Source organism: Lissotriton helveticus, chromosome 3_1 (assembly GCF_964261635.1).
Source record: "Lissotriton helveticus chromosome 3_1, aLisHel1.1, whole genome shotgun sequence".
Classification (NCBI taxonomy): domain Eukaryota; kingdom Metazoa; phylum Chordata; class Amphibia; order Caudata; family Salamandridae; genus Lissotriton; species Lissotriton helveticus.
In genome coordinates, this window is record NC_136061.1 from 244,516,789 (window position 1) to 244,531,981 (window position 15,193).

At 45.0% G+C, this 15,193-nt stretch overlaps 2 protein-coding genes across 9 annotated transcripts in view; one reads left to right on the forward strand and one right to left on the reverse strand.

The window, feature by feature from the left end:
- Positions 1-15,193, forward strand: part of NF1 (neurofibromin 1) — a 2,143,703-nt gene that overhangs the window by 1,530,551 nt on the left and 597,959 nt on the right. The window lies entirely within an intron of this gene.
- Positions 12,831-15,193, reverse strand: part of EVI2A (ecotropic viral integration site 2A) — a 30,606-nt gene continuing 28,243 nt past the window's right edge. Inside the window, exon 3 of the mRNA XM_078679712.1 lies at positions 12,831-14,116. Within this exon, the coding sequence (XP_078535838.1) occupies positions 13,219-14,103 (885 nt within the window). The 5' untranslated portion in view covers positions 14,104-14,116 and the 3' untranslated portion in view covers positions 12,831-13,218. The remainder of the gene's footprint in view (positions 14,117-15,193) is intronic.

A 15,193-nucleotide genomic window follows, 5' to 3' on the forward strand; every position in this document is an offset into this window, starting at 1 on the left:
GCCCTGAGCTCCTCAGAAGCGGCCGCTCCTCACGCTGCTCCCTGCCCTGATACTGGTAACGTAGCGCTATACTGGCAGACTGCTTCTCACCTCTGAAAAACAATTGAGCTTTTGCTCACACTGCTCCTGCAATAATTATCTGTGCCCGATTGTTGTAACTGTATCGTAGCGCTTCACTACTGAGCTGCGCTTTCCTTCATACTCGATTGTGCATTGCTGCCTTACCTGCGTGATTAATTTGTGCCTGATTGTGCCGTTGACGCTTCCCTTTGCATAGTGATTATTGGGGTCACTGTAAAGTCCTGTTTGGCTTTTGGCTCGCTGCCATCTTGTTGTTGTTGATTCTGCCTCCCAGCCTGGCCCTCCACCCCGCTCCCGCCTCCCACCTGCCCCTCCCTCACCCCACCCCCCTCCACTATCCACTTATGACAGATGCTCTTGCATGCAGCGTCCACGCGCCGAAGGTGCGCCAATGGTAAGTCCGTCTACGCGCGTCCGCGCCTGGACCGCGCCCAGCGCCATCCCCCTGGCCCCCGCAAAACCCATTCCACCCGCATAACATACGACGCCGCAACCCTCTTTGCCCTTAACCCCGGCCGCACACCACAATGCTACCAAACTGCCCCAGGACACACCCATGGACCCTTCACCTGCCACTCCTGCAAGTTCGTCTGCATCAGAACACACTCCAAATCCACAAACTCCAAACAGAGCTGCGACACTAACCACCTAAAGTGCATCCTGCTCAACACCCGCTCGGTCCACAGACACTCCATTGAACTCTGGAACCTACTCGACACTACATCTCCGGACGTCGCCTTCCTTACAGAAACCTGGATGAACGCCTCATCAGCGCCCGACATCGCCATAGCCATCCCAGACGCCTACAAGATCATCCGAAAAGATCGCACCAACCAAACAGGAGGAGGCATCGCCATCGTCCATAAAAACACCATCCGCATCACCACCAGTTCCGACGATAACTTCGCAGCCGCCGAACACCTTCACTTCCAGATCCACACCGACCCCAAAACCACTCAGAGGCACCCTCATCTACAGACCACCTGGACCCCGCACACAATTCTGCGAAGACATCACTGACTTCATCAGCCCACATGCCCTCCCCTCCGAGAACTACATTCTACTGGGAGACCTCAACTTCCACCTGGAAAAGAACGACAACAACACCACCACCCTCCTGGACAACCTCGCCAATCTCGGACTCAAACAACTTGTTGACACCCCCACCCACTCTGCCGGACACACGCTCAACCCTATCTTCACCTCCAGCAAGCACATCTCCTTCGATCACACCACTGCTCTCCATTGGACGGACCACAGCTGCGTTCACTTCAACTACAAAAAGACCATGACCCACAATCCCCAGCAACCCATTCCTCGAAGAAACTGGAACAAAATCACCACCGACCAGCTTTTCACATCGCTTCACCAAAACCCTCCTGCCAAATCATCGGACCCAAACCAAGCAGCCACCAACCTCACACAATGGATCACCCACAGCGCCGACGAACTAGCACCCTTGAAAAACCATCTAATCAAGCAAGGTAGCAAAAAAGCCCCCTGGTTCAACGATGACCTTAAGACATCCAAGAAGCTCTGTCGCACGCTAGAGAAAGCCTGGAGAAAAAACCCAACCACTGACAACCTGGCCACCTTCAAGAACGCCACCCGCAAACACCACCAACTGATCCGATCCACCAAGAAATCAGCATTCAAGGATCGACTTGACAACAACACCCAAAACAGCAAGAAACTATTCAACATCGTCAAAGAATTTACCAACCCCACCGCCGGCACCAACGACATCACTCCCTCCCAAGACCTCTGCGACTCTCTATCCTCATTCTTCCACAACAAAATCGCCGACATACATAACAGCTTTCAAAACCAGTCCGAAGACCAGTCCACTCCACCCTCCTCCGAACCAAAACCGCACTCTAACAACCTTTACACCTGGAACCCAATCACCACCGAAGACACCATCCGCCTGATGAACTCCATCCACTCAGGATCGCCAACCGACCCATGTCCCCACCACATTTTCAACAAAGCAGACTCCACCATCGCACCCCATCTCCGCGATGTCATCAACTGTTCCCTCAACTCCGCTACCTTCCCGGAAAGCTGGAAACATGCCGAACTCAGCGCCCTTCTGAAGAAACCCACAGCAGACCCCACTGAACTTAAGAACTACCGCCCCATCTCGCTCCTCCCATTCCCTGCCAAAGTCATTGAGAAAGCCGTCAATAGTCAGCTCGCCGCCTTCCTTGAATCCAACAAATCCCTCGACCCCTCACAGTCCGGCTTCCGAGCCAAACACAGCACCGAAACCGCTCTCATCGCAGCAATAGACGACATTCGAACTCTACTGGACAACGGAGAAACAGCTGCCCTCATCCTACTTGACCTCTCCGCAGCCTTCGACACAGTCTGTCATAGCACCCTCATACAACGCCTCAGCAACGTCGGAATACAAGGAAAAGCATTGGATTGGATCATCTCGTTCCTCACCGGAAGAACCCAAAGAGTCGACCTCCCCCCTTTTAGATCAGAGGCCACCGAAGTCATCTGTGGCATACCACTTGGATCATCACTCAGTCCCACCCTCTTCAACGTATACATGAGTCCCCTCGCATCCATAGCGCGCCAACACAACCTCAACATCATCTCTTACGCAGACGACACCCAGCTGATCCTCTCCCTCACCAAAGACCCAAACACCGCCAAAACCAACCTACACGAAGGAATGAAAGAAGTAGCCGAGTGGATGAAGAACAGCCGTTTAAAACTAAACTCAGACAAAACGGAAGTCCTCTTCCTAGGGTCAACCCCCTCTGCCTGGGACGACTCATGGTGGCCACCGGCCCTGGGAACCGCACCCATACCTACGAATCACGCACGTAACCTGGGCTTCATCCTGGACTCCTCCCTCTCGATGACCAGACAAGCCAACGCCGTCTCATCATCATGCTTCAACATCCTACGCATGCTCAAAAAAATCTTCCGCTGGATCCCCACCGAAACAAGAGAGACGGTCACCCACGCACTGGTCACCAGCCGACTGGATTACGGAAACACCCTTTACGCCGGAACCACAGCCAAACTACAGAAAAAACTCCAACACATCCAAAACGCCTCAGCCAGACTTATATTGGACATCCCTCGACAAGCTCACATCTCCGTTCACCTGAAAGACCTCCATTGGCTCCCCGTCAACAAGAGAATAACGTTCCGTCTCCTCACCCACGCACACAAAGCCCTCTACGACCTAGGACCCGAATGCCTCAACACGCGACTGTCCTTCTACACCCCCTCCCGCCAACTACGATCGTCCAATCATGCCCTCGCCGCAATTCCGCGCATCCATAGATCCACCATGGGAGGAAGATCCTTCTCCTACTTAGCGGCCAAGACCTGGAATTCTCTCCCCACCCACCTCCGCCTTACACAGAACCACCTCTCCTTCAGGAAGCAACTTAAAACTTGGTTATTCGATAAGTAAAGCACCCCCCCCCCCCCTCCCTCAAGCGCCTTGAGACCCTCTGGGTGAGTTGTGCGCTATACAAATTTCTAAACTTGAACTTGACCAGTTGAGCAGATTGTCTGTGCTGGAACTGCTGAACTCTAGAATAGCTTCTGAAAAATCGGAAATGCTGCCATAGCCTAAATAGTTTTAAACTCCTCTAGAGAGAACTATGCCTTCTCTCAGTTTGCCATGAAAGGACAAGCATATTAAACTGGCATGAGCATCTGCTACAAAGCACATATAAATAAATAACACACGACAGCATAATGCCTTCCATAATCTATTCCTATAGATTGGGCTACGGCATCAGGTGAATCCAATCCATACTTCAGGATCTCTTTTGAAGTGGCCAAACCATCACTGACTAAATCGCAAAAGGATTCTTCTTGTGTTTTGACAGCTTACAACTACAAGCATTGCCAATTTCCATAAGGCATGGAATAGCGGACAAGCAGATAAGTAGCATTAGCCCTATAACCAGGAAGTGCCTGAAATCGCTGACCCATGGCATCCAGTCAGTCTCCAAATGGAGTACAGTGAAAGCACTGGGGTTCAATTCTGAGGACAAATCCTCAATCTCCCAGCTCCCTTGTGACAGATGTGATGACAAAACATTTGGGTCACACAGCATACCTGTATTGTCAGGCAACACGTCTGTGGACTGAAGGGCCCAGATGGGTTCCAGGACTGCTTAAATAAATAGGATAAGGTCTCGACAGCTGAAAAGGTAGACTACAAAATGTCTTTTTAAATGTTAGACTTTGACTCCTCATAGAGCAGTGTAAATTTTATGGTTTAAATCTTTTATTGGTTTTCAAACCGAAAAGAAGAACAGTACCTCCTGCTCCTTAAAGACAATGCAATACATACATCAATTGTCAGAAATGGTAGCATTACCGAGTAAAATGCTGGGAGCGGGTCTACAGGAGGAAACCCTCAGAAGACGGAGAGGGAACCAAAGAACAGATACTCCCCAAATCCATCCCCACCCCCACGCCCCACCTCCTGTCCACAAACGATGAATATAGGAAAAAAGGAGAATAATGCCAGATGTGTGTGAGTGACCGCGGCCACCGGGGATTGCGCTTCTCAGGGATCTGCGTGTCGGCAAGGCGGAGGAGCCATGGATATCGGGGGCAAGTTAATTCCAGGAACTCCGTTGTAAGAAAAGTTAAGAAAGGGCGCCACAGCTCTGGAAATTCGTCCCCTTTACCCGCCAGTTAGAAGGATAATTTCTCCGTGCCCAGTACGATCCAAAGTCGCTATAGCCAGCCCAAGTGTGGGGGGTCCGGGAGTAGCGCCAATGTGCCAGTATGTTCTGAGTGGCTGCCCCTAGGGCAACGGCGATGAGACGGCCTCTCAGGGATTTCAAAGGATATGTCCGCGGATTGGGCAGCCCTAGGAGGATGTATGCTGGAAAGCGTGGGAGCCGAGTGTCAAGATGAGTGTATGTCATCAAGAATTGTTACCCAGTAGGGTTGGATTTGGTCGCAGCTCCACAAAAAGTGCTCCAAGGTACCCACCTCCCCGCATTTCCTCCAACACCGGTCGCTAATGTGAGGGTCAAAGCGATGGAGGTGCTCCGGTGTATAATAACGATAGGTGGCGACCTTGGTCAGCATCTCAATGACCCCTGCGTGGTATGCAGAGTGTCGGGCCCTGTAGTATATGCCACCCCATTCTTTGTGGGTTAGAGTCCTACCCAGCTCCCGCTCCCAACGCGCTCGTCCAGCATTATATGTAAGGGTAGAAGCCGCTATTAGGTGTTTATAAAGATTAGAAATTCGTTTTTTATCTGAGGATCAGGTAATCAGCCACTTCTCATATGGGGTTAAGAGGCGCTTAGCTCCGGGTTTAATTTGCTGTTGAAGTGCCCAGTGCCTGAGTTGTAAATAGTACATTCTATCTGTCTCCGGGATACCATAGTCTGTTCTAAGTTGTGGGAACGGGATGATGCCCTCTTTAGTTTTTCATCTTTGGCCCACCAAGGTCTTGTAGTGTGTGCTATTAAATGTTATTTGTCTGCTCTGTCAGCCTGTTTACATTTGACAGTCCAATCATCCCTATTCAAATCATCTGTAGTGGTGAGATTTATAAACAAGCATTGGAAATGCAATAGGTCTCGCACCATTAGAGTTAGTGCTTTTAGAATTGTTTATGGGTTTTTTTTGTAAATGTTTAGCATTTTTGTTTCCTGTAGCCAATGCTAAAGAATTACAAATAAAACAAGGCAGAAGCGCTTAAGAAAAAGAGGGGCTTGTGGCATCAGCGCCGGCGCTCTACCTTCATCTCACCATGTCTCAACCTCCTGCTCTGCAGGTAAATGTATCAAAGGTATGGGAGCAAGAAAGAGGTGCTGGTTTACATACACACCAACTTTGGGACATTGAATTGACAGATAAACTAGAAAGCATGAGACGGGACAGGAAGACTTCTACTTAGACACTTAGAAGCAAACACACACCCACTGGTATTACATATTCAGAGTACGATATAGGACCCATATCCAAGCCAAAAATCAAGAGATTATGAACCAGGCAGAGCCTGTGAAACTCGTTTTGAAGACTATAATAGCAATGCCAGTGAGAATTCCGAGGGCACCCATGAAGTAAATAAACAAGCATCCAGCTGCAGGAATGGGTTACATACAGAGAGCCATCAAGGAACCTGGTGAAACTAACAGGCACATGACTTATTCATTATCTAAGCATCTCTGCGGCCAGTAACAACTCCAAGTGAAAAGCCATTATCCCATCACTGCTAATCCCATCGGCCTTCATGGTCATTTTCTAACGATTATCTTGGGTTTCACTGCATATTTAGCCACTGATCTGAGTCGTAATCTGGATCCCCAAACACTGGACTACCTGGGTCTTGGCTGTCTACAAATTGTCTACAGTATCTATGACCCCCTGCTATGATCTGCACGTGCATCTCACATGCCAGCTAGTTAGCCCTTTAATACTCTAAAAGTGCAGGCAAGGCACACATACGACAGCGTAATCTGTGCAAAGTACATAAGTGATCCAAACGCTGCTTCCCACGCATCAGTTTAGAAATATTAGGAGCATTACGTTTCAAGCATCCTGGAATAAAACTGATCGGCAGACATATTTAACTTCCAAAAGTCAGGGTGTATTTTCAGGTCAAGTTAGGTTTTGCCATCCGGAGCCTATACATCACGTTATGTACATACAATAACAGCCTCACTACTTGTCTGCCTCGTTTAACTGTTAAGACACCATTTCCTTCAAAAGCCACAGGGCAGTAGCAGAGGTTAGAAAGGAACGCCCCTATAACACTCAATAAATGTTCCCTTTGGAGATTCAAAACAAGGAGAACAATAACACTCAATTGTTGTCCCTTTGGGAGATTTAAAACAAGTAAAAAGGAGGGCGCATAAATAAGAAATACACTGGCTTGAGGATATTTTTATTTGTTCAAACAAGCGAGGTGTGATGTGGAGTGTTGCTGTTGAGTGATCATGGGAGTTTGAGGATAGGCTTGTGGGAAAGAGTCTCAGTGTTCAACTTATTAGCAGCACACGGGTACAACTCATAACGTGTATCTAAAGTCACTAACAATCGGACGCAACAAGTGAAGTAGATTATATACATATGTACACAGTACTATTACTGACTGAATTCGGTGAAGGAAAGGTTTCATGTTTACGAGGATTCCTTCAGGTCCAGCAAGCATGCTTGGCATATGCTCAGGTCACGCTCCCCAAAACTAAGCCACTCTAGGTTCACGCAAGTGTCATTTCTAGGTGCGGAGGAGCGGCTACCAGGGACAGGGTTGCATGCTTTTGGTGACTGTCACCACCAAAGTACTATGAGGCAGACCACAACCGCACGCTGCGACCATGTACCAATACGCCAGAAAAATGACGACACACCGCAAGTTTATGGAAATATGGATGGGGCAGACCTTGCGTGGGATAGACACAAACACGCGATTAGATGCGAGGCACGTTCACTGGAGCACCCCCATCACAGTGAACGGAAGTACATGTACTTAACGTCTTCCCATACCTATGGAGCAGCGTTACAAAAGCAGGTTTGTTTAACCTACGTACTGTTCAGTTTCCAGCGCTTTACCCAAGTGCCACTCACTGACAAGCCCCAACGCCATTATGAAAATACGTTTATACCTGCATAGGATTTTACAACCCTGAATCAAAGGCCGCATAAGAAATAGAGAATAACATGTTATTCAATAAATAAAATACTAACTGCAAATAAATCCAGCTGACTGAACTCTAAGCATCGACAGAGCGCTAATGATGTTTTGAATGGGAGGGTCAGCAACCCAGAGATATCTTAAGGTCGGGGACACTTCTGGAAAATCTCAGCCCAGCTGAATCAAACAAAAGGCGGAATCCGAGGAAACGTCCTGAACAGCAGGCTGCGCAATATCCTGTTCAGTCCTTGCATTCAGCCCGACTCGAAGCTCTTTAACCCCGTCACCCTGAGCTAGGAAGGGGGGCGCAGGAGAAACACTGCACCGACCAGAGTACCAACAACTTATGCTCATGATAGGCGGGCTGGGTTCAGTTCACTGCCTCTGTCCGACCTACACAAGAAAGCATGGCTGACATTCTACACAACGTTTGACTAAGACCACTCGGTGTGGGAGTGTTGGTTGCAAACGGATTACTGGTCCGAAACCTCTCTGGGATGTTCAGTGAGGGGAATGCCCGTTCTGAAGCATGTGGTGCATCTGCAAGTCCTGAGTTCGAATCCTGACGAGGCTGGCTGCCATTCTCCTGAGTCGATTACTATTAAGCTGGTTAACAGTAACATATGATTTACAGCGTATAGAAACAGCAGGACTGGACTGCTGTGTGAGGCGATACATTAAATGAAATTGTAGTTTTACATAACCATTAGTAGACGGACGGAGAGTGGTGTTAGCTAACCCCTGACACTGTCAACGTTTCAGATCCGGCGATGGAATTCAGACCGTGTACTTATGCTAAAGGCTTGTGAAGACCGCTTTTGAACACAAGAACATCGCCAAAAGAAACAAGACGGAGGGAAGAGAGGGGAGGGGGGAGGAGAAATGCGACACGGCGGGAAGGGGCAGGCAGGATGACTCAGGGGAGGGGGCGGAGCGGGGCAGAGCGGCATGTGGGTGTGAAGAAGCCGGGCCTTTGAAGTGAAGCTAAGCTTCACTTCAAAGGTGTCGGAGGAATGCGGGCGGCTGTGCACGCGCTTTTAAGCTCAATGCACATGCGCATTGAGCTTAAAAGTCACGGGCACTGCAAGGAATCGCCACGATTCCTTGCAAGTTAGATAAAGAGTCGATGAGCCCCTATAGTCTCGCTTGCTCGATGCGCATGCGCATCGACAGGCGAGACCTAAAAAGGCTTGGCACATGTGTGTCCTAAACTGTTTTAACTGCCAAAGTGGGGCTCTAATTTGGTTTCAATATTTCTCATGTGGATGCCCTTTGAGCCGTAGATTTTCTGCTTGCTACGTCTTTTGACTTTGAAGACAGTCTTCATCATTGCTATTATTTCAGCTCATCACATGAGTGAGCTTCAGGCACTGTCGCCGTACACAAAAGTTATTTTTTTTTCTGCAGATAAACTGGTGTTCAGAACTCGGGCAGCCTTCCTGCCTGAAGTTGGGACCCCTTTCCACATTGGGTAATATATCACCCTACTTGTGTTCTTTGCCACTCCTCATCCCTCAAAAAAGAGGACAGGCTTGGCTCGAAAAGGGCTTTAGGATTCTATATTGATCATATCAAGAAACGCTTTTGGATGATCAGCTTTTTTGTGGGGTCCTCCAGGACGGACAGAAGTGAATGCTGTGAATTAGAGAATCCTGTCAAGCTGGTTAGTCCTCTCTACTAAAGTCTGCTACACTCTGGCCAAGAAGCAGTTATTAAAAGGTTTGAGAACCCATTCCACCAGGGCTTAGGCTGCTACTACTCTGTTGGCACACATAGTGCCTGTCTTTGACATCTGCCAGGCTGCGCCATGGGTGTCTATGATATGTTCCCGAACAACTACTGCCTTGATAGCCAGGTCTCGCAAGGACATTTTGATCGCTTGTCCTGCAAGACTTTCAGGTCTGCATGTATGCCGGCTAAGATAGAACCACCAGAAGGGCCTGAAGGCTCCGTCCACCATGGCGAAGGCTGTTACAGAAGCATTGGAACGGTGGATGCTGGTTCTGGACATCTGCCAAGCTGCCACTTCGGTGTCTGTGCACGCAATCATGAATCACTACTGCCCTGTCAGTCAGGTCACTGCTTTGGCAGTCAGGTCTGACAAGAAGGTGAATTTGTCTGCTTGGTCTGGCATGACTTCCTAATCTGAAGCCACCTGGGGAGGTACTGCTTTGGTATGCATTATAAGTTGAGGAATCTGTTGTTGGAATTATACATCAAAAGAACAAGTTACTTACCTTCGGTAATGTTCTTTGTGGTGGATTCCCTCTAAATGCATAATCCCAACTGCCCTCATACCTCACCATTCTGTGGAGTGCCCTCTTTTTAACATCTAAAAAGTCCCTAGTTAGGAATTTGCACAGAGGTACTACTAATTGGTCATGATCCATGTTGAAGGGTGCGTAAAGAGACTAACAAGAAAAATACATCAGCACGCAGGGTTAGTGCTTATTTGTAGCTCTGCTCCATCTCTTCTGGGGCGATACAGAGTCAACATGAAGCAGCATGGCACCAACTAGCTGCACACAGGAAAGGTTTTCCAGATCTATTACAGCCTCTGGGGAGTACTTTAAGGTGAGGAATCTGCAATAGTATTGAACAAAACTGTTCAATAGTGTCCACCAGAAAGAGCATTACAGAAGGTTCTTCTTGGTCACAAAAAAGGAAAAAGGGGTTTTAGTTCAATTAAAATATGAGCAAATGAGAAATCTCCGATCTAGATTGAGTAAGAACTGTTCAACAATCTTGTCTAAGCTCTTGAGAGCGGCTCCCTTTCTTGAAGTTTGGAGGGGCCAATTTGTTGTAAGGTGTAGATAGAAGTAACACTTGATTCTGAAGGTATATTACTCGTTAAACTCCCCTCTTCCACTGATAATTCTATGGAAGTCTCTCTAAGATGAGTAATCTACAGAATAATGTGTCCATTGGAAGAATACATTACTTTGGTAATGTGTTTTCTGAAGAATATGTGACCTTCACATAGATTTCTCACTCCTGATTCTCCATTGTGCCATATTCTATACATACCTTATGTCTTTGCTAAAGCTTTTCTGATTTTGTCGACACTGTCTTTTTGTCCTGAGTACATTAAATAGCTGTAATGTTACTGGTGTGGGTGGTGCCTTTATGGCTCCTGGTACTTTCTGAACCTCTGAATTATTCCCAGATTCAGCCTGGCTCCTGAGGATATTGGCCAGCAATGATTAAACAGTGGTTCATAGACCTATGGGGTCCATAGTGTCTATTCAGGGGGTCTGTAAACCCAAACACCATCTAACCATCATTTGCTGGCTGACAGTAATCATAAGCATTTTTGCTAAATAACTATATAATGGTGATTTCTCCCACGAGAATAATAATTTCCTGAAGTATCAATAATACTTTGTCCGCTATATTGTTCTTCCCTATGTATTTGGTATATGTATTAATAAAATCAGTAACGCATTTTAAATACTTTTTAGTCAGAAGCTGATGGCTTGCTCTGGCCCAAGCATTCCTCACTGTTTGCATTCAAACTTACTCATGCCTGAACTAGTAGTCAGCTTCTGACTAAAAACACTTTTGAATTGTTTGCTTTTTTTTAGAAAGTTGTACACTTCGAGAGCCAGAGTTCTAACCGCTCAGAGTTCTGTGCATGTATCTATAAGTAGACTGCCGTAGAGGCCCTTCCATGCTACACGTTCTCTCATCCACTGCTTCACCTGGTCACGCACTTACAGACTCCATGTACCTACATTTCTTTTGTCGGAAAGAGGGGATGCCTGCAGTTTTCAGGAGAACTGGAATACTTGTGTAAGCAGAGTACCACTTCCCACGATGCACCACATACTCTGGCATAATATACATGTATATGAGGTCACGGTTTGTGTCGCCTCTTGACACAGAAAGTGTATGCTTTCCATATTTGTCGTTACTAAATTCTATTGTTGCCTGAGGCCAATATCATTCCAGTGAGAACTTATGTTCCATCACCTCTGCTGCGAGCTCTGATTTCACATGACTATCTATGTATTTGTGAATATGAACTTTTTCTCTTGCCAGTGTATACACTCATATTTAAATATGCTATTGTAGAGGAAGGCAGACGTGATGAGTTTATATAGTGTGTTCTTGTTTGTGTACTTTTTTGCCTTTTATTGTAGAAGTTAAAATCATGGAAATAGATTAGAGGTCTTCGGTTTCAATGTTCGATCCAGGGAGGTTTGTAGAATTAAAAAGTTTAAGAACTAATGCTATAGGCCAATCCAGTATTCATGAAAAAATTGCTGGGTAGTAGCTTATTTGCCATTACATATGCATCATTTATTTTTTAAGCTTCAAGATTTCCAATTTCTATTTATAATTAGTTTCTTTTTAAATGCTGTGCTCGAGATTGGTATAACTGTGTTTAAAGCAGAAAATCAGTATTTTGTTATTATTTCACTGCATTGTCCTGCTCAAAGGGTCACAACATTTTGCTTTTTTGAAAGAAAGATTTCACTGAAATACAAAGTATTACAGGAGGCCTCTTGTATGAGATAATCAAGTGTTTAGGAATATAATAAAGTAATAGCCATGTTTGAGAACTAATGCTACAAGTAGTCAAGTTTGGGTCCTGTCTTACCATCTAGCCTACTGCATCCAGCATTGTGGTATATTATTATAAATGCATTGTTGTCTCTCCCTAAATCTACAGCATTTCAATTAAAGGGTCTCAAAGTTAACATGACACCAAATGTCAAATAAGTTAATAACGGTGTTATTGCAGTAACATTGTGATGCCACTCTTTATACACAACTCAGCAATTTCTTGCCTAAGTTCGGAATCTCCATTATTTGGGATTAAGTAGAAACAAAAATTAAATCATGAACTAGATGAGGATAAAATGTGGTGGACCACTCTCTTTTAGGAATGCTAACATGGCTCTGTTGAATTGTTTTTACATTTATAAATATTCACACAATCCAGGCATGGCTCAAGTTATTTACAGAGATTTGTATAAATCAATGACTTGGGAGTCCTTTTAGGAACACTATTTTTAAATTTGACTGCATTCAAGTTTAATGTACGAAGCTATGTTGCTTAGCCCATTTAAACAATTAGGTTTTCTGGAAAAGTATATAATGTTCACAGCATTTTAACTGTTCTTTTTATTTGTTTGATTTATCCACAGCCTACACTTTATGGCTGGGGTGATCTCTCTTAGATTGCATAGTTTTTAATATCAAGGCTAGGCAGGCAGCTATGCAGAATGATGTAAGCATTGTGTAGAAAAACCACACTTGATATTCAGACTGCAACAACAATATTCAAAATAAGGGATTTGGGGAGAAAGGGATATAATCCATTTGCACTGATCCATGTATAAAGAAGAAAGGTGAGTGGACGTAGCTGACAAAATACTACAGTAGGACTGAGTGATCAAGATAATGTCGAAATCTTTTCTAGATGGCTTATTTGACACCTCTTCTAAAAAAGTTTGTCATTTGTTTCTCACACAAACATTTGATCAGCACTTCAAATCTTCATTGAGCATTTGTCCCATGTCGTTGTCCTGACTGCTTGGATTTGTATTTTTTTCTAGCTCGTATTCCTTTTTGGATTCTCCATTTTGTTCTGTAATTTTCTCGATTGTTCCTTCTTTGACTTTTTGCCCTCTAGAGGTAGTCGCATCATCAATAGACAGGTCATCCATGCTAAGGTTTGCTCCGGTTAAGAGTTGTGAGCTCTTCCATTTGTCTGATCCCCCTGGCCATAAACTGCTGCTGATGGTCAAGAAATCCCCATTGTTTCTTGTAGGGCGCTTGCTTTGCGCAACATTTTTCAGCTTAGACACCTGATTTGCAAGAACTATAGTTGCTATAAGCAGAAATGTACAAAGAAGAACGAGGATAGCTATTATGATGATGCTGATCAATAAAGTACCCCTTTGTGTTTCTTTACAGTCACTTGAGTTGGTAACTCCAGTCTTACCATTACTTGTGAGTGTTCTTTGATGATCCCCAGTAGTAGCAGGTGATGTTGCAGATGTAGCATTAAGGGTTGCCATTGATTTGTTTGATAATAAATTATTGCCAGTTTTGGATGTTGATGCATTTGAAAATGCATTCTTGCCAGTTGTTGCGGTTGATGAAATTGATAAAAAGGGAAATCTCCTCGTTTTAGAAGTTGTCAGAGACTTATTTCCCAAAAAGGCTTTCTTCAGTGTACTCATATTTGATGTTACCACAGCACTGGATTCTGTTTCTGTTGTTGTTAGACTCCAGTTGCCATGCTTTACGTACAACGAGCTGGTAATAGTTGTGTAGTTGGCTGCATGGTTCATGTTGGATAGCCAGGACAAAGCTCCGACAAAGAACATTAAATGTGAGTAACATTGTTCTACCAATTTCATCTTTGATTTGTACCTGTGGATATATAAAAAATAATGTAGGTAATTGCACTATACATAAAAATGTAATTGTGCTTATTAATAGAGCAGTGATATGCATTATATAATAGCATAGAACCTTTGAAGAAAGTTAACATTTTCTGTGGTGACAGTAGAACCTTTGCATCCCCAATTTGCATAACAATTGTGTGCAAAATTACTCTTTAAATTGTAGGCAAGATATATCAATCAAAGTATATCGGTTTGTTTTTCCCACAGCACTTTTATCCAAAGTTTCAAAATATGTAAAGGCAAATGTGATAAATGCATACTTATATTACGATTGCGACTCTGTGGAGCAGCATAATAACTCAAGTACACACATTAGGGAAAATGCTTCAAAAACGAGCAGTTCTTTGGACAATTCGTATAAAGCATCAAAGATTGGTATGAAATGAGCTGCTTTTAACTTGCATAGCAGAAGGCATAACGAAATTAAAAGTACATTTAGTTACCATGAACAGGAGCAAAGATTGTTGGGAGACTATGATTAAACTATGTATACAGGCGATGTAATTCAAGTAAGTGGACTCATTTGACCACAGTGCTTAAAAAACTAAACTAAAAATGCAAAGAACAAGAAACCAGTATTGATTGACGGGAGCGCTATGGAGATCTGTGCATGAAGTGAGAGAGGCCATAAAGGATATGAACTTAAAAATAGAGTTTACTTAAATTTTCCTTTTTTTAACCCCTCCCATGCTGGTGACGAACACCAGCTGTCACGCCCCGCAGTGGGCGTGTGCGGATGACGGCTGGGGTTCGTCACGGCCCCGCCCTGTTCTAATGTTTACCGCACAGTGGAAAAATCGCGGCCGAAGCAAAGGGGTTAAAAGCGAAGCGTATTGTCGGCTATGTTATGAAGGTGTTCTCTATCATTGATTTGGCTGCATTATTTGGCTTAATGAATGCATATTTTTGTGACCTTATAGTATGCACTGAAATTACGTGAATGTTTGTTCTGCATCTGTGACTACTATTTTCTGATCAATACTTATGACTGAGGATTCCTCCCCATATATTTTTAGGCCTCACACTGGATCCGGAGAATTTT